The sequence below is a fragment of the Nerophis ophidion genome, linkage group LG28, assembly GCF_033978795.1.
Source record: "Nerophis ophidion isolate RoL-2023_Sa linkage group LG28, RoL_Noph_v1.0, whole genome shotgun sequence".
Classification (NCBI taxonomy): Eukaryota; Metazoa; Chordata; class Actinopteri; order Syngnathiformes; family Syngnathidae; genus Nerophis; species Nerophis ophidion.
Window position 1 is genome coordinate 5,979,259 of NC_084638.1, and position 26,147 is coordinate 6,005,405.

A 26,147-nucleotide genomic window follows, 5' to 3' on the forward strand; every position below is an offset into this window, starting at 1 on the left:
AACCTTTTTTGATCATTACAAAATAAAGTATTTATGATTAGTGCCAATCTTGTGTAGGACAATATTCATGGCTTCTATGTCATTACTGGAAGTTAAAAGGTTGCATCGAGACAGCCTAAGCAACGAGTTTCTAATTCTTAACATTTGTGTCATTAGTTCCTACCATCATTGACCCGAAAGCACAGGTTGCATTTCCACCTCCTCTGGTCCAGGAAGGACACGAAAGGGTTGATGTAAGTCCGGCAGGAGCGACACCTGACGATGGTGCTGGGAGTCACCACAGGAAGTTGCTGCAAGAACAGAAAATAATTTCCGAGTGTGAGTTTGTGAGACAGACACACTACATTTGCAGCTTTGACATTGTCAATAAGGACTTTCTGGTTGCTGCCTCTGTTAAGACCATCGCACCAGTACTGCCCGTGGGGCATACTTGGCCACCTGGCATTTCGGCAACATTCTTAGCGGTTAGGCTTCACTATTGATTCGTCGCATAGCGCATAAACTACTACTCCGGTCGAGTTAAGGATTCCCTTATTGCATACTTGCCAACCCTCCCTGATTTTCCGTGAGACTCCCGAAATTCAGCGCCTCTCCCGAAAACCACCTCCAGCTCCATGGAGACCTGACTCAATGTTTTGACCCTTTTAAACAGGACAATACTGCCGTCTACTGTACATAGAATAGAATGTAAATATATTCTACATTTAAGTGCAGTCAAGGAACTTGCATTAGGGAGTCTGTTCTGAAGCCCACAGTAAAGAGACGTAAATTCATCACGTCGCCTGGTTATTGACTCCAACCCAATATATTATACCGTCGACGAGCAAAATGAAGAAATACGCTTGCAAGTTCCAGAACGATTGGAAACAAGAATTTCAGTTTATCCAGGAGAGTTCGAAGGGGAAGGGGTATGTTGCCTGTAAATTTTGTAGAACAGACGTCTGCATTGAACACGGCGTCCGAACGGATATACTCAGCCATGAACGGTCAGTCAGCGAAGCACAAAGCGTCCGCAGCGCAGCATCGTTCACAACCCAGTATTATGGGCCACGTTGCAAAATGGAGACCCGATGGTGTAACTTATGCTGAGACAAAGATGGCTATGCTGATAGCTGGAAGCAACATCCTGTTCTCATTTGCGGATGTCTACAACAAATCCGTGAAGGATGTTCCCGGATTCGGAGATCGCTCGCCAATATGCAAAAGGCAGAACAAAGGTTACTGAAATAGTGAAAGGTAAGTGTTTTTTTTTTTTTAGTAACCAGCAAGCACAGTACAGTTAGTAGAACAACTGTGTTTTTATTACTGGTGTATTTGATAGGTGCCGTCGGAAATTCAACTATTTATTTTAATTATATATATATTAAAATACATATATATAGCTAAAATTCATTGAAAGTCAAGTATTTCATACATATATACATGTATATATATATATATATATATATATATATATATATATATACATACATATACACATGTATGTATATATATATATATATATATATATATATATATATATGAAATATATATGAAATACTCGAGTTGGTGAATTATATGCCACCCTTAACTACGCCCCCAACCGCGCATCCGTCCCACCCCGACCACCCCCCGAAATCGGAGGTCTCAAGGTTGGCAAGTATGCCTTATTGACGCCAGTGGGCAGGCACGCATGACGTCACCACGCACGGCGCCGATCAGCAGCCCAGACGTTAGAATTATTCACGAGAAAGCAAGACCACAAGGCAACATGCAAAGTGGATATTCCATCAAATTGAGAAAATACTAGCAAACACAGCATTTGATAACGTTGAATGAATGGCGCCTTTTCTATCCCCTCTGCAACGGAAGTGAATCACCAGCAGCAGCAAGTCGTCTGCTGTTGATACTGCAGCTAATAACTAATAACACTGCCAATCATGTTAAAACAGGCCGTTATTAACTGTAAACATGAAATTAATGTTCCTCATGAATTACATGACGAGACATCTCACCCTACCTTCCTAAGAAGTGTTGTCCACAGCTGGAGACACTGATCAGTCACAAATATTGCTTATGCTTCCCAAAATTTTCTGCTAAGTAATAGTTAACTGCTTTTCATAGTTGGTGGTCTGAAATTTGTGGTGTACAGTTCGAGTCGACATACGTGTGTTTGCCATTGACAGACAGTTTAACTTAGCATATACTGTATAAACAGTTTTTTTGTTTTTTTTTAAAGAATACGTTTAATTTCCATTTGAAAAATGTTAAACATGTTACTGAACCAGTTTGTGTGATTCTCATTTGTCACAAAAGAATTAGTTTATTACTACTGTAGAATATTTATTCTGTTTTTCCATCCATCAATTTATTACCGCTTGTTTATGGAAGTATTACTGTAGCAAAATTATTGGCAAACGTGTATCTCAATCTGTGCGCGTGTAATCCCATTCAATACAGTGCTTCCCAAATATTTCACGTTGCACCCACCCAAGGAAGAAGAAACTATTTTGCGACCCCCCTGCCAACCGTGACCATACATAGTATAATGTTTTGAGGAGGTCTTGCTCCTCCGGGTTCTCTGGACCGCCAATGACGGACATGACAGCCGTGTTCCTCTTTGTGAACAATGATTAGTTTTTCAATAAGTTGTGCTTTCCAGCCATGTTAAAGTTTCTCGCTCGTTCTCCGCCATCAACCACCTTCTCTCCTTCCCGACTGCTGCCTTTAACAGAGCGACAGGTGATCAGACAAACACTCACAGCTGTGTCATTTACGCACCTGTCACAAATCTCGCAGCTGATCCTCAAACACCCTGCTTCGCTGCAGGTCCGCAGGCCGCGCCCCCCCCCCCCATAGTGTCTATTAGGAGTGTAATGGTAAACTAAAAATTTGTTTCGGTACGTACCTCGGTTCAGAGGTCACGGTTCGGTTCATTTTCGGTACAGTAAGAAAACAAAATATAACATTTTTGGTTATTAATTTAGCAAATTTGTAAAATCTTCCACCAAAAATATTTTTCTTAGTGGAATATTTGATGTGAAGTAATGGGAACCTTGGATAGGTCAATAATTCATAATAACATTGATTTAAATTCAATATTATGTTTTAAGCAATGACAGTTTGAAAGAAAAAAAAACAGCTTTGTTTTATTAGTCAACGTTGCAACTTTTTCTAAATTACATTTAGCCTTTATGCTTTTTTATTTCACTTTTGTTCATGTTTATTTTAATAGTATTTTTATGTGCCGTGGGCCTTTAAAACATTAGCTGTGGGCCGCAAATGGCTTCCGGGGCACACTTTGGACACCCCTGCTATAGATAATAAAAAATAAAATCTGATAAACCTATGGGTAAAAACCAGAGCCTGGCGACGCATGCGCGTTTATCAGAACTCTCTCGCTCTCTTTGTCTCTGCCCCTCCCTTACGAATGCTGCTGCATGCACAATATGTTTTGATTTTAACCCTTTCTTAACCCTGAACATACATTGAAAATACAAGCAACCCTAACTTAAAATGCCGAACATTTGAGGCATTTATGAAACTCCACCCTGACAGCCCTGCAAAAGAGGAGATATGGTCCTCTTTAGCCTTGAACGTACATTGAAAATACACGCAACCCTAACTTAAAATGCCGGACATTTGAGGCATTTATGAAACTCCACCCGGACAGCCCTGCAAAAGAGGACATATCTTGTGAAAAGAGGACATATGGTCCTCTTTAGCCTTGAACGTACATTGAAAATACACGCAACCCTAACTTAAAATGCCGGACATTTGAGGCATTTATGAAACTCCACCCGGACAGCCCTGCAAAAGAGGACATATCCTGTGAAAAGAGGACATATGGTCAGTCTATCGTAGCCCAGTCGCTGATAGCATGATGTATGTCTTTCCTCGGTGTGCGTTGTTAGACAAAGTGCGGTACGCTACTTAATATGTACGTGTGGAAACTCGTTCGGTACACCTCCGAACCGAACCCCCGTACCGAAACGGTTCAATACAAATACACGTACCGTTACACCACTAGTGTCTATAAAATTGTTTTAACTATACCTCTGCATAAGGTTGTAAGCTTATTACCATTAAAAGGAAACAACACACCCGTATTTCCTTGTCTCCTACCGTGGTTACAGTGAAGCAAAGTGCTACATACACTTCATCATATTTTGGTACGCCAAAAAAAGCATATTTCCCGAAGTCACACTCTCCTGGCATCGCGTTGCGCCCCACCCCGCTCTGTGAGAAGGACTGGTGTAATACAACCATGTACAATTTGTGCGAGTGTATCCAGATTTGTGAGTGTACAATCTGTGTGTGCGTATATGAGGTGTGCCTATATTTAACCAACCATGTGTGGTGTGTAATGTGGTTCAATTGCGGGACTGTCATGCTCAAAGCGTAAAGCCTGGCAGCTCTGAGTAAGTGTTCGAGCGTGGTCCATCGTTGCCGAATAACGTGATCATTGGCTGCAAGGCAGACATCCAACTTAAAACACAGGATCTGAATACACATATTCAGTACTACCGGTCTGTGGTTGCCAGTGTTCTGTACTACATGGTAGTCTGGGGGGGGGCAGTACATCTAAGAAGGACGGCTCCAGACTGGAGAAACTGATCAGGCGGGCCGGTTCTACAATCGGAATAAAACTGGACTCATTAGTGACGGTGGCAGAGAAGAGGACTGTGGAAAAACTTGTGAGCAACCTGGATGATGCCAGTCACCCTCTGCATACCGTTATTAGTAGCCAGAGGAGCCTGTTTAGTGCTAGACTGCTTCATACAAAGTGCAGGACTAATAGACTAAAAAAACTCCTTTGTCCCACACGTCATTAGACTGATCAACTCCTCTCTGGGGGGAAAGAGGTTTTTATACCCAATCGTGGCACCCACCTGTTCCCAATTAGCCTGCACACCTGTGGGATATTCCAAATAAGTGTTTGCTGAGCATTCCTCAACTTTATCAGTATTTATTGCCACCTTTTCCAACTTCTTTGTCACTTGTTGACGGCATCAAATTCTAAAGTTAATGATTATTTGCAAAAAAAAAAAAATGTTTATCAGTTTGAACATCAAATATGTTGTCTTTGTAGCATATTCAACTGAATATGGGTTGAAAATTATTTGCAAATCATTGTATTCTGTTTATATTTACATCTAACTATTTCCCAACTCATATGGAAACAGGGTTTGTATATTCTTATTTTACTGTTATATTTTTATTCTCATTGTTTCTTTTCTATTTTTATTCTTTACATTTGTATTCCCATTGTTGCTTTTTATTTTTATTGTAATATTTTTCTATTTTGTTTCCATTTATACCCCCATTATTTACTTTTTAAATTCGATCTCAATTCTGTACACAACTGCTGGAAATGTCATTTTACTGACGGAACTCTCCTGAAGGAATCAATAAAGTACTAAATAACTATCTATCTATCTATCTATCTATCAAATTGATAGTTAAAAAGTTAAAAGTTAAAGTACCAATGATTGTCACACACATACTAGGTGTGGCGAAATTATTCTCTGCATTTGACCCATCACCCTTGATCACCCCCTGGGAGGTGAGGGGAGCAGTGGGCAGCAGCGGTGCGGTGCCGCACCCGGGAATCATTTTTGGTGATAATCAGACAGACAAATTAGTACACACCCACGCAAATTGGATTACACGCGGGAAAATTGAGATACACGCTTGCAAATAATTTTGCTACAATAGTACTTCCAAACTTGCCCCTTTGGGGGTGGCGCTGGAGCAGAAGGCAGGGTACACCTGTGGGTCTCTAAAGACCTCACTGTTGTGTTTGTATACTCATTATTTTTTATTAAACTAAAGTTGATTCTAATCAACTTGTTTGTTATGCTTTTATCCAAACAAAAATCGATAAAGAACTGAACCGTTAGGCAGAATCGGAATCTTATCAATTCTTGTCCCAAGTGTGAATGCTGAAGCGTGACTTGGCTACCGAGAGGTCTTTGAAGGGTTGCAGCAGCAGTCCCAGTGGCATCTTGGCTTTATTGAGCAGAGATTGGGTCTGCGGGATGCTTGTCAACGTGCAGCGAAAAACCCTGGAAGCACAGAAGAACGATGAGTCCTGCAAGTGTTTATAGTGCTGCTGGCACACGGAAGTGTGTGTCTCCTTACTCCGGGTTACAATTTAGCTTTTGCAGGTCTAGGGGGAGGCAGGGTGTCGGGGCGCTGACTGGCCCCGGGGGCAGCAGGTTCCGCTCTTGGAGGAGGTTGACCACACGTAAAGTCTCGGGGGTGCTGGACTGGAGGCTCATGGCGGCCAGGGATGAGCTCAGCTGAGCTGGGCCACGCCCGGGGGGTGGCTGAGAGGCAAACAAACAAGCTCAGGTGGAGGAAAAATCATTGGAAGTAAAAATGTACAAATTATTAAAATTAATGGACTAAGCAAGGCAATAAAAAATATTTGCTTTTTTAATGTTTGCCTTCCACAACATTTCCTTAAGTGTACAGTAAGTGCAAAGCAGATGAATGACAAGTGGCAGAGCATGTTGTTCCACAAACACATCGACATGCGCTAACAAAAAAAACAAAAAAAAAACAAAAAAAAACAAAAACAAAAAAAAAAAGAAAAAGAAAAATTCTATGGGGACAGGGCTCTTTACCTGCTGGTACGATTGAGGTGTTGTAGTATAAGGCTGAGTGGCGCTCGCTATTCCTGGGTGCATGCTCGGAGGAGCGCCGTGAGGAGCCGAAGGGTGCGGGTACCCCGGGGGGGGCGTGGGGTAGTGCCCCAGGTGGCGACCGGGGGGGCCAGGCTGAGGAGCTCCAGGCTGGGGTGGGCCAGGCTGGAGCGGTGCGGCTGTGAACAACGACAAAAAAAAAAGAAGGCAACATCAGTGAGTGAGAAGGCAAAGATAATAACTCCCAAAAATATTTCCTACTACAAACACTAACCGAGTTTGTAGTCCACATGATTGGGACCATTCGATGGAGGAGGCGCACTTCCGCCCGGAATTCCTGTTATATTTAAAGGCAAAGACTTTTCACATGGATGGGACATATACATGTATCAATGAGTCGTGTTGTATTGCATGCTCTATGTGGAGGCAATGTCAAACGTAAACATGGAGAAAGCAAGGCAAACTCCTAAATCGGACCTGGGCATATTAAGGCCCGGGGGCCACATGTGGCCCCGTTAAGCTTTTCAAATTTCCCAACTAATTGTTTTGGACGTTTAAGATGTAAGTGAAGCTGCCATTATGATGTGCACTCATGTTTTCTAATGACCATAAGTCTTGAACTATACAAAGTATTTCATTGCTTGGAATCTGCACTTTATATACGAGTTACTATGGTAATCTAATTGGTTACTATGGTAATCTGATTAGTTACTATGGTCATCTAATTAGTTACTATGGTCATCTACGTCACAGCAGCTCAGACGAGGCACCAAGCAGTGTGGGTGGGGAGCGTTTCCACAGACGCGGAAGGAGATTTTTACAACAAAGTTCTAAACCTTAGTGATATATAACATATATCAGATTGTAGGTGGGTTCATTTTGTACCCTTTGCGTTCATATTTCTCTGTGTTTGTTGCATTTTTGTTGCGTTTCACTTGATTGTAGAATATGTCGATCGAAATGGGGTGTTGCATTCATATTTTGTCAATATTCAGTGTTTTATCGGTCGTAGACAAAAATACAATTTCATTAGGTTTTTTTAAGGCGGTCTGTCATAACGTTTTTAGCATTCAATCAGACATTATTGTGTGGTTTTGTATTAGTGTTCCTCAAAATAGATATCCCGGCCCCCAGACACAATTTTTCTCTAGATGTGGCCCCTGAATCAGAATAATTGCCCAGGCCTGTTCTAAATGAACAATGTGAGCACGTGTGTTTTTTCAACAGGCAGCATTGACGCCTTTGTATAATAAAGTTTCACTTGACCTTATCGCCATTTAAAATATATTTCCTTGTGGTAGAGTTCCCCATCATTAGTATTAGGCACCATCTGATTGGAATATGAAAAAATATAACGCATTGATTCACATGAAATGAATAGTGAGGCATCTTGTTCAGTTGGAAGATCAATTATGATGGTGCAGAAAGCATAATCATTGCTCTTCTGTCTTCAACATTTACCCCTAAAGCCACTAATGTTGGATCAGCTGAAAGTCACATTTTCTTTCCCAAACTAAGAGAAGAAAGGAAAGGCTATAAAGAGCATGTGCTAAGAGTGAAAGGAAACGTCGTCTAACACAGCTAACTACTTATTTAGCCACACCTGGACATTCAATATCCTCCTGGCAATCGGACTCAGTGGGGGGCCGAGAGCTGCAGGCAGCACCCCCGCACTGAGCTGGCATGTGAGGGACAACAACATAACGTTAATTTTGGAAAATCCCGGATGTTGACAACAGTTATAGATTGGAGGACCAAACGGGAGACTTACCATCGGCTTTTGGGGGCTGAGGTGTGGCATTGGCCATCGGGGGTCCGGTTGGAGGTGCTGTGGGCTTCATGGTGGGTGGTGGGCCTGTGGGTGGAGCCCCGTAAGGCCCTCTGCTCGGGTGATACAGCTGTGAGGCCACTGGGTTCATCGGCGGAGGAGCGCTACCTAAATGAACCAGAATGGTATTTCTGTAAATTGTGCGTTTGTATGAATATGGTACCTCGGGATACAATATTCTTTTTCTTTAGGTTACGAGCAAAAATTCAGATTACAGATTTTGTCACAATGAACACTGTAAAATGCAACCAGAACATCAAGTCTTACTAGCTATCATTAGCTCATAGCTTATAGACATACGTCTTCCTAATAGCATTATACCTTCCCCCTTTTATTTATAAAGCCCTTTAAAGGCCTGTTGAAATTAGATTTTGAGTGAGATTTTCTTATTTAAACGGGGATAGCAGGTCCATTCTATGTGTCATATTTGATCATTTCGCGATATTGCCATATTTTTGTTAAGAGGATTTAGTAGAGAACATTGACGATAAAGTTTGCAACTTTTGGTAATGATAAAAAAGCCTTGCCTGTACCGGAAGTAGCAGACGATATGCGTGTGATGCCACGGGTTGTGGAGCTTCTCACATCTGAACATTGTTTACCATCATGGCCACCAGCAGCGAGAGCGATTCGGACCGTGAAAGCGACAATTTGCCCATTTTTTGAGCGAGGATGAAAGATTTGTGGATGAGGAAAGTGAGAGTGAAGGAATAGAAAAAAAAAAAAAGACTATACAGTGGTAGTGATTTAGATGTGATTAGACACATTTACTAGGGAAATTCTGGAAAATCCCTTATCTGCTTATTGTGTTACTAGTGTTTTAGTGAGATTATATGGTCGTACTTGTACAACCTAAAGGTCGGCCACGCACCTTTCTTTAGCACCAGTCGACGGGTGGTGGCGATGGCCATCTCTGCCCTTCGCAAGGGACCCTCTTTGAAACACGATCTTTCGAAATGATCGCTGCATAATACACTGTACTTTGTGTGTGAGGTCCAATCCAACAGTGTTCGCTTGACCGCTCTGTTCCATAGTTAAGCTTCACCGTCATCTTTTGGGAATGTAAACAATGAAACACCGGCTGAGTTTGTGTTGCTAAAGGCGGGCGCAATACACCGCTTCCCACCTACAGCTTTCTTCTTTGATGTCTCCATTATTCATTAAACAAATTGCAAAAGATTCAGCAACACAAATGTCCAGAATACTGTGGAATTATGCGATGAAAACAGACGACTTATAGCTGGGAACGATGCTGGAACAAAATGTCCTCTACAACGTGTGACGTCACGCGCACGCATCATCATACCGCGACGTTTCAGCAGGATACTTCGGCGCGAAATTTAAAATTGCAATTTAGTAAACTAACCAGGCCATTTTGGCATGTGTTGCAATGTTAAGATTTCGTCATTGATATATAAACTATCAGACTGCGTGGTCGGTAGTAGTGGCTTTCAGTAGGCCTATAAAAACAACCACAGTTAAAGAACAAAGGGCTGTACACCACAAAGAAATAGAGGCAAAGGACAGACTAAAAAATTTAAAAAAATTAAAACGGAATTAAAATACACATTGAAAACGCAAATACAAATTATCCTAAGAAGAATTTGTTAGATAAAAAGTAATTAAAAACAGTTAAAAAAGTTAAAAACACTTTAAAGTCTCATGCAGTGAATAAAAATTGGTTTTAAGAAGGGTCTTAAAAGTAGCCAAAGATCGGGCCTGTCTCACATGGAGAGGGAGATGGTTCCAAAGTTTTGGGACCCGCAACTCAAAGCTTGTGCTTTGATTTGGATACCTCTCGGATCAGCTTATCAGCTGACCTGAGGGACCGGGTGGGGGCATAGAGGTGGAGCAGCTCAGAGACGTAAAGTGGGGTAAGACCACGTAAGGATTTAAAAACAAGTCAAATAATTATTTGTACTGTGTACCGGTTGTAATAAAGTACTGCGGTAATAACGATTTAAAGGCCTATCCTTCACAATTATTATGAAAAGATCCCTTTTTTTTTAGGATTTTAAAGATAAAAAACACTAGCAAGGTGCGGCAGTATTTAACTCTCCAAGTTAAATACTAGGGGTGTAACGGTACACAAAAATGTCGGTTCAGTACGTACCTCGGTTTAGGAGGTCACGGTTTGGTTCATTTTTGGTGCAGTAAGAAAACAACAAAATATACATTTTTTGGTTATTTATTTACCAAATTTGTAAACAATGGCATAACAGACATATACACCCAGGGTCCATTGCCAGGTTAATGTGGTCAATATGAATAAAATAAAAACTAAATAAGGCTCAGAATGGTTTCTTAACAAAACATTTTCTACATATAAAGTGCTTTTTTTGATTGATTGATTGATTGAGACTTTTATTAGCCTGACTAACTTGGCAGTAAGATTATATATGGACTCATTGTTCTACCACCATAGAAGTGGGTCAAAATCTATTTTTTAATGCAATATGGACTTAAACCTGCCACTATAAAAACATTTGTTATTGCGTTAGCCCTACCTGACTCGCCGAGGAGGGCCTGCTTGAATGCGGTGGTCAAGCTTAAAATGGGTTAGTATGTGATATGAGAGTAGCGTATGTGTGTGTGTGTGTGTGTGTGTGTGGCCCTTTAATATGTGACAGCATGTTAGGTGAGTGACGTCAGTGAGTGTGCGGGCGAGCGAGGTGAGGGAGCGTAGCGTGAGTGCGGGAGTGGCTGGTGTTTTGTTGGATTTGCTGTATGCAAGACCTCAATAAAGCCACGATTTGCAACTAATCGCCTGACTCTTCATTTACCCTGGAGTCCGGAGCTTTGGAGACCTACTGCCGGGTAGAGTGAAGGGTGTTGTCCCCGATAATACATCAGCCCTGGAGGAGTGTCTCCCCTGCGCTCCTCGACTACGGTCTTTGAGCCGGAAGCAGGAAAGGTGCAACACACGTTTGACGTGTTGTCAGAAGCAGCTGCTGAACAATATCGGCAAACCTCCGTCCTCCATTGTTGTATCGCGCAGCCAAAGTGTTCCCAAACGGGAGATCTTAACGAGGCAGGAGGGTCTTCCAGCTATGGCTTTTACATGTTGTCCTAGTCCGGTCGCTGCTAGCATGTGTACTCGTTCGGTACACCTCCGAACCGAACCGAAACCCCCGTACCGAAACGGTTCAATACAAATACACGTACTGTTACACCCCTATGGAATACTGTACATTATTATTACATTAGTTCATAAAACTACTGTTTGTTTGTACTATCAATCAATCAATGTTTACTTATATAGCCCTAAATCACTAGTGTCTCAAAGGGCTGCAAAAACCCCAACACAGGCCACTACGACATCCTCGGTAGGCCCACATAAGGGCAAGGAAAACTCACACCTACACTCTATTGCAGTGGTTCTCAACCTTTTTTCAGTGATGTACCCCCTGTGAAAATGTTTTTAATTCAAGTACCCCCTAATCAGAGCAAAGCATTTTTGGTTGAAAAAAAGACATACAAACGTAAAATACAGCACTATGTCATCAGTTTCTGATTTATAAAATTGTATAACAGTGCAAAATATTGCTCATTTGTAGGGGTCTTTCTTGAACTATTTGGAAAAAAAGATATAAAAACTAAAAACTTGTTGAAAAATAAACAAGTGATTCAGTTATAAATAAATATTTCTACACATAGAAGTAATCATCAACTTAAAGTGCCTTCTTTGGGGATTGTAATAGAGATCCATCTGGATTCATGAACTTAATTCTAAACATTTCTTCACAAAAAAATAAATCTTTAACATCAATATTTATGGAACATGTCCACAAAAAATCTAGCTGTCAACACTGAATATTGCATCGTTGTATTTTTCCCCCAGTTTATGAACTTACATTCATATTTTGTTGAAGTATTATTCAATAAATATATTTATAAAGGATTTTGGAGTTGTTACTATTTTAAGAATATTTTTAAAAAATCTCACGTACCCCTTGCATACCTTCAAGTACCCCCAGGGGTATGTGTACCCCCATTTGAGAACCACTGCTCTATTGTATTGTTTTTATATATTATGTATTATGTGAAAGCTTGTTTCACTTTTTAACAGGCATATTACATGGTGAAATGGTGCCTTTAGGGCTCCAATTAAATTGATTTCTATTAATTTTACCGGGCGACGCTGACAGGTTTTTCGAGGTACGAGCTATGTCACAAATTAGAAATCCGTACCACTACTGTACATTACAGTATTACATGCACCAGACTTTGTGTCACTTTGTAGCATAAAGATTGAACTTGAACTTTGGGTGGACTGGGAGTGAGTGTATGTGTGTATTTATGTGTGTGTGTGTGAGGCTGTGCCACAATGTTGAAGGAGCGAGTGGAGGGCAAGGTCCTCCTCCAACGTATGAACACTGCAGATACTCGACTGTGTCCTACTGAGGTCATTCATATAAAACACTAAACATTTCATTAAAGTCCGATGTATTTAAACTATTTTGACTGGTGCAACTTCAAACTTTGGGATGACAACTCTCCATGTAATTCGCTAATTTACCCTCTAAGTATTAAAGTATTTCTGATTTCGACAAAAGGTCGAGGTTCTGATTTGATCCGACAGAATGACTCATCTTTTTTTTTATTGATTTGGCCAGGGGAATGTGTTTGTCATGGGTGCCACATTGTGATCATGAGGAGTAGTAATATTTGGTGCCAGGAAGTGGGCGGTTGCTGTGTGCTTACCTGGCTGGCTGTATCCCTGCAGAGAGGTGGGGGGCGCCCCTGTGTGCTGGGGCTGCATGGGGTTAAGGGACCCAGAGGGTGACACTGCAGAGCTGTAAGGTCCAGGTGGGCTCATGTGATTGGGCGGCATGCCCCGAGGTGGCACGTTCGAGGAAACCGGAGGCCCCGTGGGCGGAGGAGCCGAGTTGTTCTGCCACTGTGAGGCCATGGGGGGCTGCTGGGGGTTGGAGTAGTATCCACCGTAAGACACAGCAGGAGGCGGAGGTGTGCCATGTACTGGGGGCAGCCTGGGCCCGGGACTGGGGCTGGCAGACTGAGGAGGAGTATGGGACATGGGTCCCCCAAGTGGAGGTCGGGTAACCTGGGGCTGTCCGAGGGGAGCGTGGTAAGAAGTGGTAGGCGGGCCGGGCTGGTAGGAGCTGACTGGAGGGAGATGCTGGTACGGCCCAGAGGGGTAAAGTCCAGGGGCATGGGAGGCTGGAGCCTTGGCTTGCATGGGATTGTATGCGGGTTGGTGCGTCATGCTGTAGTTGACCCCTGGGAGTTGCTGAACACCAACGGGATTCTGGGAAGGACCTGGTGAAGACAGAACACAGATTTCAAGATTATTGGGGAGCTGGGGCCTCATGTAACAAAAGTTGTGCGGTTTGCCTTCTAAAAACGGACAAAGTCGTACGCAAGTAAAGCTTCAAATGTATTAAAGTGTGCGCACACAAAGCCAAGCACATTTATCTTTTAAATGTTCCTTTTTTCAAATGTCGATGTAGCTAGGCATACCCAAACCACGCCCCCTTATGAATCACAAATTAGTAATAGATGTTTGTTTCTGGTGTTTGAGTAATCGCTAGCAGGTTGAAATTGGCGAAAACCCGAGCCTAAAATAAAAAGAATTGGTCGGGCATCAGGAAGTAGTTGAGGAAGAAGATGGACTTACATCGCCAAAACAGATGAGCGTTTAAAAAGATAGACACTAGGGGTCTAACGGTACGTGTATTTGTATTGAACCGTTTCGGTACGGGTGTTTCGGTTCGGTTCGGTGGTGTACTGAACGAGTTTCCACACGGACATATTATGTAGCGCACCGCAGGTTGTGTTAACAACGCAGAGCGAGGCACAACACATGGCAGGCCAAGAAAACATGCAAAAGCCAGAGCTGGAAGACCCTCCTGCCTCGTTAAGATCTCCTGTTTGGGAACACTTAGGCTGCGTGATACAACAATGGAGGACGGAGGTTTGCCGACATTGTTCAGCAGCAGTCGGGTACACTTCCGCCAACACGTCAAACATGCTAACTCCTTTGAAGCGTCACCACCGCATTCAAGCAGCCTCTCCTCGGCGAGTCAGGCAGGGCTGAAGAAATAACAAATGTTTTAATAGCAGCAGATTTAAGACCATCCATCCATCAATTTTCTACCACTTGTCACTTTCGGAGTTGCAGGGGGTTGCTGTATTGCATTAAAAACTACATTTTGACCCACTTCTATGGTGGAAGAATAATAATGCCATATATCCTCTTACTGCCAAGTTAGCCAACAAGTTGAAAAACTTATTGGGGTGTTTGCATTCAGTGGTCAATTGTACGGAACATGTACTGTACTGTGCAATCTACTAATACAAGTCTCAAATCAATCAATCAAAAAAAGCACTTTATATGTAGAAAGTTTTTGTTAAGAAACCATTCTGAACCTTATCTTATTTAGTTTTTATTTTATATATGTTGACCACATTAACCTTGGCAATGGACCCTGTGTGTATATGTATGTTATGCCATTGTTTACAAGTTAAATAAATAAATAACCAGAAATGTATATTTTGTTGTTTTCTTACTGTACAGAAAATGAACCGAACCGTGACCTCCGAACCGAGGTAGGTACCGAACCAAAATTTTTGTGTACCGTTACACACCTACCTAAATGTAAATTTAATTTGTGTATGTCTATGAATATTCTCATTCATCCAGATCATTGTTATCTCAGGGCATTCAATGGATCGCAATTGGACTGTTTGGTTTGTCTTAGAAGACGTCTCGCCTCTCATCCGACGAGGCTTCATCAGTTTGTGCTCATAGACTTGGATCGGTCAGATCTCGTCTCGCGGCTGGTTGCCAAAACCCCAAATATTTATTATCCAAAACCAGGAGGGTGTAAATGCAATAATATTGTTTATCTATACTCCAAAACCAGGAGGCAATAATATTGTTTATCAGCAATCATTTCAATCAATCAATCAATCAATCAATCAATCAAAGCTGACTTATGTAGCCCTAAATCACCAGTGTCTCAAAGAGCTGCACAAGCCACAACGATATCCTCGGCTCAGATCCCGCATCAGGGCAAGAAAAAACTCAACCCAATGGGATGACAATGAGAAACCTTGGAGGGGGAACACAGATGTGGGGACCCCAAACCCCTAGGCGACCGGTGTAATGGACGTCGAGTGGATCTAGCATAATATTATCAGTCGTGGATCCAACATAAAAGTGTGAGAGTCAAACTTATAGTGGGGACAGCAGGAGATCATCTTGAGTGGAGACAGGTCAGCAACGCATTGATGTCCCCAACTGATGCACAGATAAGTGGTCCACCCAATCAATAAATTGTCAAGCAAAATGTTTCATCGTGCCAGGCCTACGTATGTCAGAAAATGAAATTGCCACAAAGCAGTGCACATTTCCACGTCAACATCAATCTGGAGAATTTCAATCTTCGTGAAAAAAAAGGATTTACACAAGTATTTTGTGCCTAAACAAGCTTAATACTTCGAGGGCCCAGGTGTTCCATTTCAGTTAGATAGAATAATAATCCTATTTTACGGTTTATGTTAAAAGGAGGCTGGTGAGAACAGGACGTGTAACCCTTCTGAGTTACCACATTAAGCAACTAAGTGGACGCAAGGACCTAATCTGGAAACCTTAATCTGGATCTGACCTCACTATCTTTGTGGTAGTTTTGTTGACTGGACGAAAAACATGGCAGAATGCGTTTACAGATAAGAAGGCATCTAAAAAAACCTTGCAGCCTCCATTCTACACTTCTGCAATTCCTTTATTAAGCAAACCGCCTATAACCCGGTACAAATGCTAACTAACCCAAACAAAACAATTCTTGTTTACTCTCCATCATTGTCTCTAATCTCTTTTTACCTCAGGGAAAACTGAGGTAAGAAAACATCAAGGATATGTTAATCTTTGACAAAAAAAAAAAAAATTGCGATGGCTAATGGGACCAAAATCTGACCCGCATGCAGACATGACGTTGCATGCATTGCAGTGTTTAAGGACGTAAACACTGCTCCAGTTTTAGTCAATCTCAGTCCTGGCCAATTTGTGGCAATTCCAAGGATTTTGTGCAATCAAAAGTCAACATTTTATAAACTTATGTACTGCGATGAGGAGGCGACTTATCCCGGGTGTTCCCCGCCTACCGCCCGAATGCAGTTGAGAAAGACTACAGCACCCCCCGCGACCTCAAAAAAGGGACAAGCGGTAGAAAATGGATGGATGGATGCATTGCACATAGAAGATTATGAAGGAAGAGGGCGAGTATTCTGGATCTTGCAGTGTGTAAGACATGTGTTTTACATAATGTAAACATATGTGTAAATATTGGGGGTGTGGGAAAAAAATCGATTCGAATTTGAATCGTGATTCTCACGTTGTGCGATTCAGAATCGATTCTCATTTTTAAAAAATAGTTTTTTTTAATCAATCCAACAAAACAATACACAGCAATACCATAACAATGCAATCCAATTTTAAAACCAAGCCTGACCCAGCAACACTCAAAACTGCAATCAACAGAGCAATTGAGAGGAGACACAAACACAACACATAACAAACCACAAGTAATGAAACAAAAATGAATATTATCAACAACAGTATCCAAATTAGTTATAAATTCTGCATAGCAGAGATTAAAAATCCCTCATTGACATTATCATTAGACATTTATAAAAATAAAAAATAAAGAACAATAGTGTCACAGTGGCTTACACTTGCATGGCATCTCATAAGCTTGACAACACACTGTGTCCAATATTTTCACAAAGATAAAATAAGTCATATTTTTGGTTCGTTTAATAGTTCAAACAAATTTACATTATTGCAATCAGTTAGTAAAACATTGTCCTTTACAATTGTAAAAACTTTTTACAAAAATCTACTACTCTGCTTGCATGTCAGCAGACTGGGGTAGATCCTGCTGAAATCCTATGTATTGAATGAATACAGAATCCTTTTAAATCGGGAAAAAATCGTTTTTGAATCGAGAATCGTGTTGAATTGGAAAAAAAACAACTCGATTTTGAATCGAATCGTGACCCCAAGAATTGATATTGAATCGAATCGTGGGACACCCAAAGATTCGCAGCCCTATAGTAAATATGTTACATTAGTACATATGTAATATTACATATATTATATTCATATTGCTACTATGGTACATTTTAGTCTACTTTATACCTTTTGTTTTCACCCTCTTTTTGTGCAATTGTGTACATTATCCTTTCCATCCTTTGTCACTGAGCTATTGTGTGGAACAATTTCCCTTGTGGATAATTAAAGATTGTCAAAGTCAAATTCTACTTAGGTGTCTGCTCTGAAGAACGTGTGGTTGAGCAGTCTGAGACAGGAGTGGTGGCGCAGTGACTAGAGTTCCCAAAATATTTAATTTTCACCTGTTTTCCGCTCATGTGTCAACTACGTATTTGGAAACAGTCTACTTTGGCGAATAATTATCACGCTTATTGCTTTCTGATGACGTTCTAGGAGTGCAGAAGCGTTCACACTGTATCTGATGTCTAACCACACACAGAAGAGGCCTGGATCGGATATGAAATATTTGGAATTGTATTGATCACAGTGTTCGCAGTAGGAATTTTTAAAAATCAGATCCCAGGGACCCCATCAAGTCATAAAAACGGGGTCCCACAGTAAATTTTTTGGGGTCCCACTTTTTTGGAACCGTTTTGAAAACAAATGAGAAATGTATGCATTATGCTGTTATAGCTCACATTCTATATTGTGTTTTGGAAAAAGGTTGTCATAAATGTTAATTCATTAAAAAAATAATACAAAAAAACAAACAAATGTATGCATATATAAATGTATTCAGTTATAAACATTGATTCACTTTCTTCTTTCCTTCATGGATCTAAACTTTACCACTGACGGTAGTTTTTTCTATATTTTTATTTATAAGTTATAGGTGTATTTATTTCAGTATAATAGTGTAAAACGTTTTTTGCTTCAGTCATGAAATGATGAAAATCATGTTCCAGCGCATACATACATTATTTATTTAACGCTTAAATCTTTTTAATAGAGTCTACATCAACTTCAGATTCTTTTCGTCAATTATACGTTTTTTAGTTTGTTTTCTGCCCTTTTTGTCAAAGAAAACAATGTTTTTTTTAAAATGGAAAACACAAAATATGCAAAGTCTTCCACAATATTCTTCAAAGTGGAATATTTGATGTGAAGTATTTGGAGCCTTAGATTGGTTAATCATTCATAAAAACATTGATTTTGATTCAATATTATGTATTGAGAAATTACAGTTTAATTTACAGAAATTACAGAAAACGAACAGCCATTTTTTATTAGTCAACTTTGCAACTTTTTCTAAATGACGTTTCACCTGTAAGCTTTTTTATTCCACTTTTGTAATGTTTTTGATTATTTTAATGGTAGTCTTAGAATGTGCCATCAGCCTTTATAACATTAGCTGCGGGCTGCAAATGCCACACTTGACACCCCTTCTATAAATAATAAAAGTTAAATCGGATAATTCTATTGATAAAAAGCAGAGCCTGACGACTCACACCTGTTAATCATAACGCACAATCAGCATATCTGCTTCAGTAAACAATGACGGTGATGACGTCACTGTCAGCGATGCCAACTGGTCAGCCACTTCTCCAAGGGACACCTTTTGAACACTCCTCGCACATTAACCCTTTAAGAGGCACATATTCGTCCCGTTTGTTGACCCATATAATTTTGGGGTGGAGGAGTCTGGTCAAATGCTGGTTAGTTAAAAGCTAACAGCTAGCCTGTCTCCATCCTCGAACAATATCGAAACAGCGGAAGACAAAAGTAAAGGTTCCATGGACTCACAAAGACTAAAACAACTCATTTACTGGAGCCGGGGCACAGGATGAAGTTAAAAAGGTTGACTTTACACTCAAACTTAAACTCAAGTTGTCTGAGTGCAAACCGAGGAAGTATTTGTGACTGATAAACCTTTCGGCGAAACAAAATTTCCGACGAATAAAAACGCATTAAACGATGGATGGAAATTTGACTCGCCAAATATAAACAAAACAAAACCTCGGCAGAAAGCGATAACCTATGAAATAAAAAAAAAACAGGCAAACTGGGAGGTAAAAAATTTAAAAAATTATAATTTAAAATACGCTTTCTGATTTCAATGCATAAACAGACACAAAAAGTGTGTTAACTGGTTCACATTGACATAAAAAAATACGACCCAAGTCGCATAGGGGCAAAACATTGGAAATAATTCATTTATTTATTTTTATTATCTTTCTAGCTATCATTATGTATACGTATTGTTGCATTTGAACAACTGTATTGTTGATAATAGAGGTAAACTATTGGTTTTGTTCATGATCAATAGCGCTTTTTCTATTGGTATTTGTATTGCTCCAGTTTTTGTGTAAAAATGCTCATTGTCATTACTGTATTATTTATTTCACTAACTGCTTATTTGCTATCACTTTTACGATCATATTTGTACATATTGTATGTGCTGGTGTTGTTCTATTGTTGTTGTTGTTATTGTTGTATTTGCTGGTGTTGTTTTTGTCTCTCTGTCTAATCCCCCTGTTATCCCCACAATTTCCTCCTCTGTCTTCCTTTTTTTCTCTTTCTATCCCCTCCTGCTCCGGCCCGGTTGCACCAAATGATAATATAAATACATTTAATAAAGTCAAATTCAAATAAGGCAACAAGAGAAGTATCCTACACTTCTCTTTTGTAAAGTAAATCTGAACAGCCGATATGGGCATCTACATCAACTATATGATTTGCCTGAGAAGCTGGACAGGACAAAAAAAAAAAGAAAAAGGAAAAAAAAAAAAAAAGAAATTAATCCGCAGTGCAGACGAGGCCTTGGAGGAGAAACAGTGTAAAATGTGCTTTAAAAAAACAAAACACCTCACAACACATTGATATTAGACTTCTGGTTAACGAACAAAGTCAGTCAGCATTCCTTACCTGTCCACCAGATAAAAACGAGATAGGAATATGACCAAAGAACCGAGGGCTAAAAGATACAACATAATAGAATGTAACAAACGTGTACAGCCAACATTGATACAAAGGAGCACAATACGCCAGCACACACTTTAGATAAAGATGTCCTTGCACGCCGAGATGGCTTTTTGATTTGTTCCATAAACGCGAAAAAACAAACACTGGAAAACTCTTGTTTGGTAGTTTGTTCATTTTCAATGTGTCACATTTAGTACACAGCTCCAAATGTCCAAGTATAATGATTGATGATAAATTGAACTGGAAATCTCGTGTAAAAAAATATACAACATAAAGTAGCAATAAATACGTCAATAATGAATAAAAAAAACATGTTCTAGACCAAAAATCACTTCATATTCTCTACTGCTGGCTAGTGTTACCATATCTGAGTGATTATAATAAGTGATAGGTATAAGTATACTTCATTCACTAACGGTGTTACAAAAAAGATCAGTTAAAATAAATACATCATGTTGGATATAGAAAACATACAAATCCTTTATTCATTGAATCAAAGATACTAAAATTCCACGACATAGTGAATTTGCAATTAGCTAAAATTATACACAAAGCATACTACAACCTGCTACCCAAGAATATACAACAATTCTCAAAAAAAGACAAATATATTAGAGAAAAATGTAATTTAAAACATTTGTATGCACGTACAACACTTAAGACCTTAAGTATATCTGTATGTGGGATTAAAATATGGAATGGATTAAAAAAAAGCAATCAAACAATGTACTAAGATGATCCACTTCAAGAAACTCTTCAAACTTAAGTGTTTACAAAGTACAAAGAAGAAGAACCATGGGAAACAGTCTGAATTCCTTTCATCCATCCATTCATTCATTCTCAAAATAATCTTACTGATCTCATCATAGAATGTAATATTCTACATGGTAATTGTTATATATTGTATATATGATATAAACATAATATATCACTATATATCCTATACTCTACATATATTATGTAAATATTACATTTCATATTGTTTTTAGTCTATTTTCTACCTGCATTGTCCTTTCCATCATTTGTAACTGAGCTACTGTGTGGAACAATATCCCTTCTGGATCATTAAAGTTTGTCTAAGTCTAATATGAAATATAACTTACTTCACCAAATATTTTCTTTTGTGATTACTTATGGAGAATTGATTGATTGAAACTTTTATTAGTAGATTGCACAGTACAGTACATATTCTGTACAATTGACCACTAAATCGTAATTACCTCCCTGCTTGGCACTCAGCATCAAGGGTTGGAATTGGGGGTTAAATCACCAAAAATTATTCCAGGGCGCGGCCACTGCTGCTGCCCACTGCTCCCCTCACCTCCCAGGGGGTGATCAAGGGTGATGGGTCAAATGCAGAGAATAATTTCGCCACACCTAAGGTGTGTGTGACAATCATTGGCACTTTAATCTTTGACTTAACTTCAACACCCGAGTAAGTTTTTCAACTTGTTTAAGTCGGGGTCCACGTTTACCTTCCATCCATTTTCTGACGCTTATTCCCTTTTGGGTTTGCGGGGGTTGCTGGCGCCTATCTCAGCTACAATCAGGCGGACAAGTCGCCACCTATTATTGGTATATTGTGAAAATATTTAGAACAGGAAGGGAACAAGTTTTAGTACATCTTATGCAAAAGAACAGGGGTAGGATTACATAAACTCTGCTTCTTCCTACTCCTTTTAAAACATGTTGAAAGGAGAAACTGGAAATTGCGATGTATCATGTTGTATGCTTGCATGTTCGAAATAAACTCAAACTCAACTCAACTATACTCAACCTTACCAAAATACCTGATTATAGTACAACTCACATAGATTCCATAATAAAGGCAGTTTTAGACATAATTCATGTTTGGTTTTGGAGTTATGTTTATACAACTTTCAGATTCAGTATGACAGTTAGACTGTCATATTCAGAAAAAAAACAACTAACTTGTGTCTTTGCAAAGTATACAAAATATAATTTTCTCGTAAAACTAACAAAGATACATTTCTCCAGGCATTATTAGCCATTTTGCATATGTTGTTTAGGAGTTATGTTTAAGTAACTGTCATATTGAGTGTGGCAGTATACTGTCATGGTGAGTAAAACCTATTTTTTGTAAATACAAACCTTACAGAAACAACTGATTCTAGTAAAACTCAAATAAATACAATATTACAGGAATTTTTAGACATAATGAATGTTTGGTCTTGGAGTTATTGTCATGATCCGCCGCCCGGATCATACATAGTTTTTGTTCTTGAGTCCTTTTTGTGTGTTTTCTGATTATTTTTGGACTCTTCCGATCCCTAGTTTGTGCACTTCCTTGTTTGTTCGGTTACCATGGTTTCTTATTTGTTCCACCTGCTCTGCTTTTGTCACGCACCTGTGTTTTGATTGTTACTTTAGTATTCCAGCCTGCCTTCGACCTCAGTTTGTTCTTGATTCGTTGTTTGCTTCATGCAACATTCTTTGTTGGCTTCTCTGCTTTGTTAACAATTGTGCTAAGTTACGCCTTAGCTTCTCGCGCGATCGGCACGTTACTTTGGACTTTCAGACTCCATTGCTAAGTTTTAGCTTAGCTTACCGTGCGTAGGCACGCACTTTCTGTTGCTTTTATACCAGTGTTCTTTTACCTTTTTGTATTAAATTAAATCTTACCTGCAATTCCTGCCTGTCTTGGTCCTCGTGCATCTTGGGGTGACTCTACATGCATCACAATGCGTTTCCAACATGACAGTTATGTTTATATAATCGATTTCTTTTATACAATCAATTCATGGTTTATATTGTAAAAACATTTAGAACAGGAAGTGAACAAAAGTTTTAGCAAGTGTTATGCAAGTGGTTCTTAACCGGGGTTCAATCGAACCCTAGGGGTTCGGTGAGTCGAGCTCAGGGGTTCGGCGGAGGTCAAAACACACTCGACTCATCGTGTAAATAAAAATTCTCCCTATCGGCGTATTACAGATACGGCAACAGCTGACTGATTTGCAAGTGGGTAATTTGTTGTGAGTTTATTCACTGTGTTGCTTTTGTTGTTTGAACAAGGTGATGTTCATGCACAGTTCATTTTGTGCACCAGTAAAGAAAACATAGTAACACTTTAGAATAGGGAACATATTCACCATTAATTAGTTGCTTATTAACATGCAAATTAGCAACATATTGGCTTTTAACTAGTCATTAAGTACTAATTAATGCCTTATTCGGCGTGGCCTTATGATAACCCTAACCCTCTAACACTGACCATAACCCTAACCACATAACTCTAAAGTAAGTCTTTCTTACTTAGAAAATATGTTCGCCTAGTGTCCTAATAACTCTAAATTAAGTCTTTGTTACTAAGAATATTTTCCCCATACTAAAGTGTTACCAAAAACATAAAACTTTGTCTTGAAATTGAAAAAAAATGTTTTCACTAAAGAAGGATTCGGTGAATGCGCATATGAAACTGGTGGGGTTCGGTACATCCAACAAGGTTAAGAACCACTGTGTTATGCAAATGAAAGGGGGTCGGATTAAATAAGGTCTGCTTCTTCCTACTCCTTTTCGAACATGTTGAAAGGAGAAACTGGAAATTGTGATGTATCACGTATGCTTGCATGTTCGAAATAAATTCAAACTCAACTCAACCAAGTCAAAAGTCACACTGTGACAACCAAAAAGTGGACCGCATCTTCCTAATATTTTAGTGGATAAAAGGGGTGGAACTAAATGAGGAAGTTTCCCAGAAGTTTGTAAACGGCATAAAAGAGGCAAAACAGTTAGGTATCAACGTGCATTCGTGATAAAATGTGATTACTTTAAACCATTTGGTTCCCTTTACAACAAAATTAATTTATGTGGTTCTTTTATGCATTTAAAAACTAAAACGGGTCGGTGGCGACCCTAACGCAAGACGAAAGTTAAATAACTGTAATATTGAGTGCGGCAGTAGACATAATGAATGTTTGGTTTTAGAGTTATGTTTATATAATCAATTTATTTAATACAATCAATTCATGGTATATTGTGAAAACATTAAAAACCGGAAGGAACACATGTTTTAGCAACTGTTATGCAAAAGAACGGGGGTGGGATTAAATAAGCTCTGCTTCTTCCAACTCCTTTTCGAACATGTTGGAAGGAGAAACTAGAAATTGTGATGTATCAAGTATGCTTACATGTTCGAAATACCGTATTTTCTTGAATTGACGCCGGGCATATAGTATGTGCCTGCTTTGAATTACTGCCGGGTCAAACTCGCTTCGCAAAATAATTAGCGCATGCTTAGTATTACCGCCTGGTCAAACTCGTGACGTCACGAGTGACACTTCCCCTGTCATCATTTTCAAAATGGAGGAGGCTGATTTCAAAACCGGTGATTTGAAATCGTATAAAGGGAAGAAGATTAAGAGCTATTCAGTAGGATTTAAAGGCCTACTGAAACCCACTACTACCCACCACGCAGTCTGATAGTTTATATATCAATGATGAAATATTAACATTAAAACACATGCAAATACGGCCGGTTTAGTTTACTAAATTGTCATTTTAAATTTCCCGCGGAGGTTCTTGTTGAAAACATCGTGGAATGATGACGTGTAAGCGTGACGTCAAGAAATGTCAGGAAATATTAGCGCAGCACTACTAGCGGCTAAAAGTAGTCTGCTTTAATCGCATAATTACACAGTATTTTGGACATCTGTGTTGCTGAATCTTTTGCAATTTGTTTAATTGATAATGGAGACTATAAAAAACAATGCTGTTGGTGGAAAGCGGTGTATTGCAGCTGTCTTTAGCGCCGAGACACAGCCGATGTTTCTTTTTTTTTAACACTAGAGCGGTCAAGCGAACATGTTTCTCTACGGCAACCAGCATGTTTTTGGATGGGAAAATTGTGATATATATCTTACCGGAGACATCATTGGATTATTCGTCCTCCTGCAGTAGCTGTTTAAAAGGCAGCTGCGAGCTTGGCTCCTCTGTTTCTCTCTTAGACACTGCGTGTTCACCGCAACCATCCGACCTCGAGGTATGTCTTACAATCTCACTAAAACACTATTAAAACAATAAGCAGATAAGGGATCTTCCAGAATTATCCTAGTAAATGTGTCTAATTACATCTGAAACGCTCACACTGCCGCCGCTCGGAGCTGTCGCTTTTTATTTTATTTTTTATTCTAGTTCTTCGCTATCAATATCATCATCCACGAATCTTTCATCCTCGCTCAAATTAATGGGGAAATTGTCGTTTTCTCGATCCGAATAGCTCTTTTTGTTGAAGGCTCCCATTAAAAACAATGTGAATATGTGAGGAGCCATCAACATGTGACGTCATCGTCAGCAACTTCCGGTAAGGCAGGGCTTTTCTGTTAGCAACCAAAAGTTGCGAACTTTATCGTCGTTCTTCTCTACTAAACCCTTTGAGCAAAAATATGGCAATATTGCGAAATGATCAAGTATGACACATAGAATGGACCTGCTATTCCTGTTAAAATAAGAAAATCTAATTTCAGTAGGCCTTTAAATAAGCTCTGCTTCTTCCTACTCCTTTTTGAACACGTTGAAAGGAGAAACTGGAAATTGTGATGTATCACTGATGCTTGCATGTTTGAAATAATTTCAAACTCAACTCAACCAAGTCAAAAGTCACACTGTGACGATCAAAAAGTGGACGGCACCTTCCTAATATTTTAGTGGATAAAAGGGGTGAAACTAAATGAGG

General features: G+C 39.6%; 1 protein-coding gene across 3 annotated transcripts in view; it reads right to left on the minus strand.

The window, feature by feature from the left end:
* Positions 1-26,147, minus strand: part of sec24a (SEC24 homolog A, COPII coat complex component) — a 50,152-nt gene that overhangs the window by 23,360 nt on the left and 645 nt on the right. The window contains exons 2-9 of one of the 3 annotated variants that reach the window (XM_061891384.1): positions 13,162-13,737; positions 8,401-8,565; positions 8,233-8,307; positions 6,904-6,966; positions 6,612-6,808; positions 6,124-6,311; positions 5,945-6,047; positions 164-290 (exon numbers count right to left, since the gene is read on the minus strand). In XM_061891384.1, the coding sequence (XP_061747368.1) occupies positions 164-290; positions 5,945-6,047; positions 6,124-6,311; positions 6,612-6,808; positions 6,904-6,966; positions 8,233-8,307; positions 8,401-8,565; positions 13,162-13,737 (1,494 nt within the window). The remainder of the gene's footprint in view (positions 1-163; positions 291-5,944; positions 6,048-6,123; positions 6,312-6,611; positions 6,809-6,903; positions 6,967-8,232; positions 8,308-8,400; positions 8,566-13,161; positions 13,738-26,147) is intronic. The other 2 variants (XM_061891385.1, XM_061891387.1) reach the window with 2 other exon arrangements.